Consider the following 10,131-nt stretch of genomic DNA (forward strand, 5'->3'; position numbering starts at 1 on the left):
TATATATATATATATATACACAACTTTTTACAGTCTTATTGTGAGTTTGAGTGGGGTTTCCTTATCCAAAATAATAAAAATATGGTTTCTTTCTCTTTCAGACAGGGTTTTGAAGATGGCCTACTTGCTAATTTTTGTTACCACGCTGCATCTCATCACACTAGCAATGCTATTCATTGCAACCATGGAAAAGGTAATACTCATGTTTATGAGAACATTATTTTCAAGGACATAGCTAACCATATGCATTGTGTTTTATTTTCTTTAAAAGTCCTGGTGGGTGTGGGATTCCACAGAAACATCAGACCTTTGGTACAACTGTAGGTTGGACAACTCCACGGGAACTCATCTGTGTGCAACCATCAAAGAAACAGGTAGGCCTTTAAAAAAGGATTTTACCTGATTCAAAACATTTAAGAGGTAAAAACCAGAGAGTCATTAGCATTTATTATATATATATATTTTCTTCCTCTTTAGAATGGCTTCAGGCTGTACAGGTCCTCATGGTCATCTCAGTCGTCTTTTCCTCAGTCTCCTTCTTGGTGTTCTTAGGCCAGCTGTTCACTATGTCGAAGGGCGGACTCTTCTACTTCACAGGACTGTGTCAAATCTTTGCAGGTAAACCTTAGGGGATCTGGGACACATGTGAAATTGCACCATATTCCAGATACAGCTTAACAATCCAATTAAGGCCCATTTGTAAAACATTATAAATATGGAATTTTGTACAACCACTATTGAAGACATGAGTTTAGTAATGGTAGAGCAGATTGGTACAGAAATTGTGGACTTCTGCTAGGTGTTAATTTATGCACCTCAGATGTTATGTGTGTTTTAAGGAACCTCCTTGTATAAGCTTTTGTTCCTAACAATCGTTTTGTCTGTTTGTTTATTACAAGGTCTGACAGTCTTTTCTGCTGCACTAGTCTACACTCTTCACAATACGGAAATCCTCCTGGACTCAAAAAATCTGACTTCAGGGAACTTTGGCTACTGCTATATCTTGGCGTGGGTGTGTGTCCCTTTGTTGTTGTGTAGTGGGATTATGTATATCCACCTGCGTAAGAAAGAATGATCAGACAAAGAAAATCTAAGTCAGCAGCTTTAAGGTTCATAAAAGTGACTGAATTTTGGGAATGCTACTTTTGTAAAAGCAAAATGTATAACATACCCTTAGCTAACGTGATAGTTGTATCTGTTTATATATATTTGACAGAAGCATCTATCCTAATCAGTGAGTTCTAGATTAGTAAGTCTCATTTGATTTAATAGAACATTATATGTTTTTGTGTAACATTTTTCCCTCAAACCTTGTATGTATTTCATAGCACCTTCTAATAAATATCGCAAAAAGACTGACTGAAGTCCATAATAACCTTTTTTTTACCACCCACGATCAGCAGAATGATAAAAAAAACAGAGTTTACTGTTAGCAGACTGCAGGAAACAGTGGCATCTTAGGGTCACCAAGTCTCCATAACAACCATTAGATGCTATCTATCTAGCCAAGCGGTTGTTTGGGTGTTTTGCCAGAAAAGCTTTTTCTCTGGGGATTCTAAGTGGATCTGTGTACTTTACTAAAACAAGAATAAGGTGGAGCTTTCTGGCAACACACATTCCAGGTGGGTTTGGTTTAAACAGAGTGTAACAGTATAGTGGAAAGGTGAAACCATTTTTAGGATTTTAGGGTTATGCCACAGTAACTCAATCGGATTTAAAACCAGATAAATACATTTATATTCGTCTTTTTAAGCTATTCAGAGAAGGATTTACAGGTTGCATTAACCATTGTCATCCTGTTTTACTAAAGGCTGAGTTAGCTTAAGGTCATGAATTGATGGCTGAACATTGTCCTTTAGGTAGAGAGCAGAATTTATGATTCCATCGTTTACAGCTCGCCATTTACGTCTTGATAAAGTAAAACAACACCCGACTATAAAACTACCACTGACATACTATAAAATAATCCTCTCATTCTAAAATACTGTGTTAATTTTAAAAGAGGTGGAACGGGACATACAACTTCCAGTATATTACAATTTGCCTAGTTTATAAAAAGCCTTGTCAAGTTTTCTTTGGGAAATGTGAGATGGGTCTTTGTATTGTTTTTGGACAGTGGTGTTTTCCTCATGAAGCTCTGCCATGACAGCTACTTTTGCCCATTCTTACTGTTAACTCTTGACTTTAAATGTTAGTCAGTGTCTTTTGTTGATCAATAGGTAAGAATGATGCACTTTTGGAAAATTTTAGTAGGCCAGCCACTCCTTGAAGGGTTATCCCCCATTCCATGTTTTTATTACTTGTGAAAAAATATAGTGAATGTTATAGAGATGGGGAAAAAAGACTTTGCAACCCTCTGTAGCCATTTCTTTGGGTACAGAAACATGATTTGTTGCTTTTGAAATCTTATAGCCTTCTTCGTGTTATTAGACAGGCTCTATGTGAATTTTTTGACTGCAAGAACAATGTAATAATGCCTGGTTGTATCTAGTAAAACTGAACCAAAGAAATGTTGATTCAGTAGTAGAACAGACAATTATATTTTTTAACATAAAATTAGGACTACGTGTATTTGGTTTATTTTTGCCTGATATGTTCAACGATCTAAAGCATTTACGTGTTAAAATAAAATAAAATAAAATAAAATAAAATAAAATAAAATAAAATAAAATAAAATAAAATAAAATAAAATAAAATAAATAACTGATGTTCAGTGAGGCCTATACCTTTTCACAGTTCATGCTGTTAAAAAGGTACCTTACCATAATTTTAAGATTTCGTATATCTCTTTAAAAAAAAGGAATGCTAGCTTTTCGAGACGGCTAAAGTTGTTTCCATAGCAACCGCATAACAAGGACCAAACGCTGAAATAAACCTGCAGTGAAGAAGTTTTCTGGTAAAAAATGGAGCCTGATGAACCTGGAACTTCGGCGGTTGCCACCGAAATAATGCCACTTGCCTTCGCCAAAGGAAAGGAAAAGTATTGTGAACTTTGTCAAAGGGAAGCGTACTTACAGTGCGCCAAGTGTCAGGTCACTTTCTACTGGTAAGCTCACTTTGTTGGATGTCTTGTCTTAACATTATACGTGTTCTAATACTGCATATATTACTCGTGGTTTATGGGAGCAGTTTATAAATGCTGCAGTATGTTTTATTAATTTGGTAGCGGGTTGAGGGGCGGGGGCTTACACCATGTTAACGCTAGGTGGCAGTGTACGCTATGCATTGCTACAGAAAAATATCACGTGTGTGTTGATGTGGCTGCTGCTATCAAGGAGAGAAACAGCTGGAAGCTATATTAGTGCAATAATATTTTCGTTCTCCCTTATTTTAATGCCAGAAATGTGCTTTGAGAAGTTTTTTTTTTATATCTCTGTAAACCCTCATTTCGACTTTCTGCTCAGTTACAGAGCACAAGATGGTATTGGCTAAAACCCTCGGTGGCTGAACAGTGAACGGTAGCATGAGGTGGCCCTCCCTGCGGGGATTTATGGGAAGGGATGAGCCACTAAAGCCAGTCTCATGGAGCTTACAGTCACTTACTGTGCATACTTTCCGTTAAGCCTTTATACTGAAAAAGCAAGAGAGAGAAAAACGAAAAATTTTTTTGTTGTTAAATTCAAATGACCATAACAAGGAATTCAAAACAGAAAAGTACTGATAGAACTGGTGTTAATGCATGAGGTTACAATATAAAGATGTTTGTCAGACTATTAACATTTTCCTGTTTAATGGTCAATATTAATTTGTAAAACTATTCATTCCTCTTGTATATTACCACATTTCCATCTGTAAAAACCACAGTATTCTATGTATTTTATTTGGCTCTTTAAGAGACAGTAATGCATGATTGCTAACTGAAGGAAAATGAGATGTGGTCGTCAGAAAAATCTGAAAAAGGAGGTAAAGAAAAACCAGTTACCTTCTGAAGTAACTAAATTCGTGAACAAGAATTCATCTGTGTGTAAATGCAGCTGTTCTGGGAAGGCCTCAGAGATTTGGTTGAGAACATCAGTGAATAAGCTGCATCATAAAGACAAAGGAACACAGCAGACATTTCATAGATAAAGTTGTGGAGAACTATGCAAACTGTAAGAACTGCAAACCTACCAAGACATGGCCATCTACCTAAATTACAAAGTAAGGATAATACTGTGAATGAATTAGCCTCACAGTTCATTCACATGTGGATACAGTCTTAACATGCAGTCCCAAAGGTCAAATATCATGGAGGCAGCTTATGTTGCAGGATACTATTCTCAACAAGGAAGCTGATAGAATGACGATGGAGCTAAATTCAGCCCTATCCTAATTAATCCCAGACTAAAACATTATTAGTTACTAGGGCTTTTGACCAAAGAACCCCACCAATGAACTGTTTGCCACAGAAGCAGGAGTTTGAGCTTTAAATAAGCATTTTAATATTTCTTCTTTTTTTTTTAAGCAAAACATTTTTAAAGGTTAAAGACATTTATTAAATTAATGTTTGGTAACACTTTATTTGAAGGGGTGTGCATAAGACTGACATGACACTGTCATAAACATGACATAACACCTGTAACACCATAACACTTTGCATTAAATTATTATAATTTACAAAATCATGCAAAGTTGGCATTTTTAATGGACTTTTAATGTTACTTTTAGAGCAACTTTGCATTAAAAGTGTCATTATTTACCGAATGATACTTCATGACAACAGTCATAAAACATTCATAAAGACTTCTTCATGTTCATTACATGTGTTATGTCATGTTTATGACAGTGTCATGTCAGTCTTATGCACACCCCTTCAAATAAAGTGTTACCTAATGTTTTGCTTTGGTTTTATGTAAAAAAAAATAAAAATAAAAAAAAGCTTTGAATTGTGTTGTGTTCAAAAGGTGACATGAATAAACCTGCCATATCTTTTAGCAAGACAAAAACTTGAACTACTGTGAAATGGTTTATATTAAACTGGCTAAGTCAAAGTCCTTATCTAAATCCTATTGAGAAAATGCTATTCAAAGCTTGCTGTTTGCAGATATTCTGTCCAATCAGGCTAAACTTTTCCTGTGACGTCACAATAATACACCACTTTGTGTTGGTGTCTAACGTATAAAATCCAAATCAAATACGTTGAAGTTCGCGGTCGTGTGATAACGAAAGTGAACATTTTCAAAGGGTCCATGTAGTTTTGCAAATCACTTTAGTTGCATACCTAACTTTAGTGCCATAACATTGTATTTGATCGAAATGGCCAAACAGGACGTTACATTTTTCTCCCTTCCAGCTGTGCAGTCTTTCAGACTTCTGTTTGTGTCGTCTTAGTGGTGATGTGGCATGGCCAGATTTCTGCCTGCTCAAAAAGACAAATGCAATATAGAGCGAGCAAACATTCTCCGCAGTAAGAAATATGCACGGAAAGTTCAGTCAGTTTCCACAAGAGTGTGCAGACGAAGGGAACCAGTGGAACCAAATTACAGGCCAGTTATTATAGCTTTCAATTTACTGTTCCCTCCATGAACTCAGATGGCATCTTAGAATGTTTCCAGAATTCAAAAGACTGCAGCTTTTAACAACACTTTATCTCCCTGGTATTTCACAATGTCTTGTACCGGCCTACAATGTAACTCGCAGTGAATCATGATTCATTAGCATAACAGGGGAGGATTTCTTGGAGGTTACAAAGTCAGTTCAACTTCTTGGAACTTCAGGTGTTGGGACAGAGAGAAAAATGTCTCTTGTATAACAGATATGTATTTAAATTTCCTCAGCAATGCAGATCACCAGCAGGCTGACTGGGTGGGAGTCCATGAAAGAATCTGTCAGATGCTTGTTTCCATACGTACCATGAAAGATATCTACGATCCGGCCGTCCGCAAGAGAAACCAGTTAAGAAAGGTAAACAAACTGGGGAATGTATATGAAAACATACTCACATGGAATTTCTGGCTTTGTTTTGGGTATTACAGCTAAGCAACATCAATCATTTCTCTCCTTTTGTTATGTGTATCTGGAAATGGCCCCTCCGTTCCAAATTTGTATAATCCAAACTACACCGTGTTATCCATCCATCCATCCGTCCGTCCATCCATCCATCCATCCATCCATCCATCCATCCATCCATTTTCTTTACACCCATGTCCCTTAGTGAGGTTGGGAGGGTTGCTGGTGCCCATCTCCAGCTAACGTTCCGGGCGAGAGGCGGGGTCATCCTGGACAGGTTACCAGTCTGTCGCAGGGCAACACAGAGACACACAGGACAAACAACCATGCACACACACACTCACACCTAGGGGCAATTTAGACAGACCAATTAACCTGACAGTCATGTTTTTGGACTGTGAGAGGAAACCGGAGTACCCGGAGAAAACCCACGCATGCACAGGGAGAACATGCAAACTCCATGCAGAAAGACCCTGGCCGGGTATCGAACCCAGAACCTTCTTGCTGCAAGGCAACAGCTCTACCAACTGCGCCACTGTGCAACCCACACCATGTTATCTCAGAAAAAAAAGAAACAGCAGTACCTTCAGAACTAGCTGAGTCTAGTTCACTTCATTCCTGCAAAATGACACTTCAGAGAAATGGGATGAGGTGTGAGATAACTTGGTTTGTTTCTGTGAACTGTTATGCAATCAGTTCTTGAGGTCTGAAGAGTTGCCATGGAGCGAAGGTAACTATTGATTTGGTTTCTTGCTCAGACTCATCTGATCAAGATTTGCAAGTTGGTGGCTCAGAGCAAACTTTCGGAGGGTAAACACGAAGAGGCACTTCCTGCTGCCCACTGCTGCCTGCAAACCTCCATTGACCTATATGGTCCCAATACCATCCAGCTCGTCCCGGCCTATATACTGTTGGCGGAGGCCAACATGGGTAAGAGATGAGCACAAAATGATTCTTCGGCTCAAAGTACACAGTTTCTTTTCTCTTTCTGATAATTTTATATGCATAAACGTGCTCATTTGTGTCCTTGCTTGTTGATTTCCAGGCCTGGGCAACTTAGCTGTTGTGGCAGAGCTCCTGTCCCAGGCTGAGTGGGCTGTACTGAAGAATCCAGAATTGGGCGCTTCAATCCAACAGCAGCTGCATAGGAGCCTGGGCCATTTCCACACATCAGTTGGAAACCTGGAAACCGCCCTGCATCACTTTTCAAATGATGTTTGAATTTTATTTTTTACTGTTACAGATGAAATGATTAGTTAGCCTTTGTACATAACCATGTTTAATATGCTTCTAAGTCACTTCAATAGACATCAGGTCCTTGTTGTACATTTGTTTGTTCCTCTTAAGTAATTTGGACCAATCTATGAGTAGCAGCCTTACTTTACCTTGCAGAACTTAATTTAAGTTCATATAATACCTGCAAATGGTGTTGCTGCTCAAAGTCTGCATTGCCCCCCTGGTAGCTAAGAAAAAACATAAATAGTAGCAAAAGAATAAAAGTAATTAAAATAACAAGGCTTACAATATCACCAAACACTGTTTAGTGATATAATATGAACTAATATGGGTGTATATGTTTTTATTTACAGATTTACTTTGCCTGTGAGGAGTATGGCTTAGACAGCTCTGCCACCACAAAGGGATACTTTCTAATTGCTAATGTGTTTAACAGACAGGGGAAGGCTACCATTGTTCACTCCCTGTACTCTGAGGTTTGCCCATGCACATATTTTGTTTTTTTTTGTTGTTTTCTTTTTCCTTTATAATCTGGCTATAAAAGGCAAAGTATAAAGCCTTCATACTCCGGCATTTCTTTCGTTGTTTCTTAATAAAAAATAAAAAAAATCAACAAAACAAACACGGGGCATGGAAAACACAAATAAATAATGTCAGTTTAGACCATATAAGTGGTCTAGGACGTTTCAGAGCCAGGGAATTGCAAGTACACCTGGGTAAATTGGAAAATTGTGGAAAAGTAAATTGATTTCCATTGTTCAGTTCAGAAAGTGGAACTTGTATGTAAGTGTATTTCAGTACAGTATCAAGTGTTTATTTCTGTTATTTTGGACAATCATGACTAATAGTCAATGAAAACCAAAAATCTAATGTCTCAGAATATTTGAATAATATACTATATAAAACCAATAAAAATGATTTTCTTTTTAAATGACAGAAACCTTAACCAACACAAAGGCTGACGGCTTGTACGTTTTTTTTAAGACAGTCACTGACACCCTCCAAAAGGAGGCTAAACCACAAAAAGTAAGCTGACTGTTCACTGAATGTTGTGCCTAATTGTTTTAAAGGAAAATTAAGTAGAAGAAAAAATAGGTGCACAAGCAGCCTTACAAAGATTGTAAAGCAAAACCCAAACTAAACCCAGTGACAACTACTGTACTCTACAGTGCCTCAAAAGCCACCACACACGTCATTCCTACTTTTATCCACATAAGCCACAGTAAACAAAGCCACGCTGCATGCATCAGTTCAAAAATATTACTTGATTTCATTCACTTTTTCTTTACATGGTTCATGTTTAATCTAGAAATGCTTTGTTTATTTTTTTGTAGGTGGCAGAAAGGTGGCACAAACATCTAAACAGTCTACTAGAGACCCACCAGAAACATGCCGACTCATCTGTTTCCTTTTATGGTGCGTATGGTTTCCTCAGCTATGTAAAACACTCATCTAGCATTTAATGACAAAACATCCCATTAGCTTACTTAGCGACAGCGCTCCGCAGTGAAACACAGAAAATGTCACAGTCTGTCCATCTACGTCACACTCCAAACTAAAGCCAGGAGCTCCATTAACATACGAGTGAACTAATGAATGAGACTAAGACGAACTGAAAAAAATAAGGTCAACAGCGCTATATTTAGCTCATCTGTCTTGCTGTGCAATCCAAACGCTAAACCCCAGATTTACACTAGCGTGCTTATAGCTGACTAGAGACCACTGCAGACACAACTCTGGCTGAGCAGCATCCGTACTGCTTGACTCTATCACAGCTGCTGCCCTACTTATAATATAAAGCCTGTTAAGCAAATTCCCAGGCTTCATGGAATGTTTATTGGCAAAAGCAGGTAAGAAAAAATGCTTAGAAAAACTACAAACAGTTACACACACGCACACGCGCACACACACGCACACACACACCCGCACACACACACACACACACACACACACACACACACACACACACACCGTTACCAGAACACTAAGGGTATACAGGACTCTTATAACAGACTACTTGTTACTAAAGTATTAAGCACATAATAAAACGTCTTCCATTCCATGACTCTGAACTAGAAAAGGCCCAGCGAGTCGAAATGGAGGAAATGCTGAGAGTCATGTTGGAGTTCGAACAAAAACAGTCCAGAAGAGACGCCGCTCTCATTGCACTTATTGCCTACAACCTCGCCATGTTGTGGTTCATCAACGGAGACTTTCACAAGGTAAATCACCTGATGGAGTTAGGTACGACTCTGTGACACAGTTTCTCAGATCTTCCCAGCGTTGTCTAAAGATTGGATTACCGCTAATTGGTGATTCCGTAAACATAAGTCGTACACCGTTGGGAGCGGTAGTGTCGCGACAGTCTGACCCTGGATTTGGCCTGCAGACTTTGCGCACTGTCTCACCTAAAAGATTACAGATGATTTTTGAGTGTCAACCTAAAAAAACAAAAAAACAAACAGCTACGACGTACCTATTCATAGTATTTACAATTAAGTAGGTCTTGACCACAGAGTGAGGTTAAATGTTAGAGGAAATCTTACAGAACAGGCAGAAATGCATGCTTTACTCAAGAGGAACCACCCCAACCAGCAGCCAGTTGTTAGAGAAATAACAGGCTCTCATTTTTTTTTTTTTATTAAAATTGTACTTTTTCTCTTTTTACCACTTTTTGCCACGCATATTTTACAAAGGTAAAATTTGGTTAACTATGGAGATAATATCTTCCTCAAAAAAGGAAATGTCATTCTGAATTTATACTATGCTTTTATACACGATTCTGCTGACTGAACACTTTTTATCCAAATTTTCATTACCCATACATACGTTTGTCAATTTACACCTGCAATCCTAATTGTTTTCTTAGGATTGCACACTATAGACTAGAACAAAGCAGCACATAACCATGACGATCAATCTCAAATCTGTTGTAGTCCCCTGTCTATGCTGAAGACATGCATATAT

The 10,131-nt window shown here is 38.1% G+C and overlaps 2 protein-coding genes across 5 annotated transcripts in view; both read left to right on the forward strand.

Moving 5' to 3' along the window:
- LOC103468002 (epithelial membrane protein 3-like) overlaps nt 1-1,364 on the forward strand; it is a 4,313-nt gene extending 2,949 nt beyond the window's left edge. For all 3 annotated transcript variants that reach the window (XM_008414793.2, XM_008414795.2, XM_008414794.2), the window contains exons 2-5: nt 102-193; nt 272-374; nt 478-618; nt 900-1,364. In XM_008414793.2, the coding sequence (XP_008413015.1) occupies nt 102-193; nt 272-374; nt 478-618; nt 900-1,075 (512 nt within the window). In that variant the 3' untranslated portion in view covers nt 1,076-1,364. The remainder of the gene's footprint in view (nt 1-101; nt 194-271; nt 375-477; nt 619-899) is intronic.
- Nucleotides 1,365-2,832: 1,468 nt separating this feature from the next.
- The window catches only part of zmynd12 (zinc finger, MYND-type containing 12), a 12,726-nt gene continuing 5,427 nt past the window's right edge, over nt 2,833-10,131 (forward strand). Inside the window, exons 1-7 of one of the 2 annotated variants that reach the window (XM_008414782.2) lie at nt 2,833-3,046; nt 5,757-5,883; nt 6,687-6,858; nt 6,974-7,143; nt 7,518-7,640; nt 8,499-8,580; nt 9,241-9,386. In XM_008414782.2, the coding sequence (XP_008413004.1) occupies nt 2,904-3,046; nt 5,757-5,883; nt 6,687-6,858; nt 6,974-7,143; nt 7,518-7,640; nt 8,499-8,580; nt 9,241-9,386 (963 nt within the window). In that variant the 5' untranslated portion in view covers nt 2,833-2,903. The remainder of the gene's footprint in view (nt 3,047-5,756; nt 5,884-6,686; nt 6,859-6,973; nt 7,144-7,517; nt 7,641-8,498; nt 8,581-9,240; nt 9,387-10,131) is intronic. The other variant, XM_008414783.2, reaches the window with a different exon arrangement.

This window comes from Poecilia reticulata, linkage group LG7, assembly GCF_000633615.1.
Source record: "Poecilia reticulata strain Guanapo linkage group LG7, Guppy_female_1.0+MT, whole genome shotgun sequence".
In the NCBI taxonomy this organism is placed as follows: domain Eukaryota; kingdom Metazoa; phylum Chordata; class Actinopteri; order Cyprinodontiformes; family Poeciliidae; genus Poecilia; species Poecilia reticulata.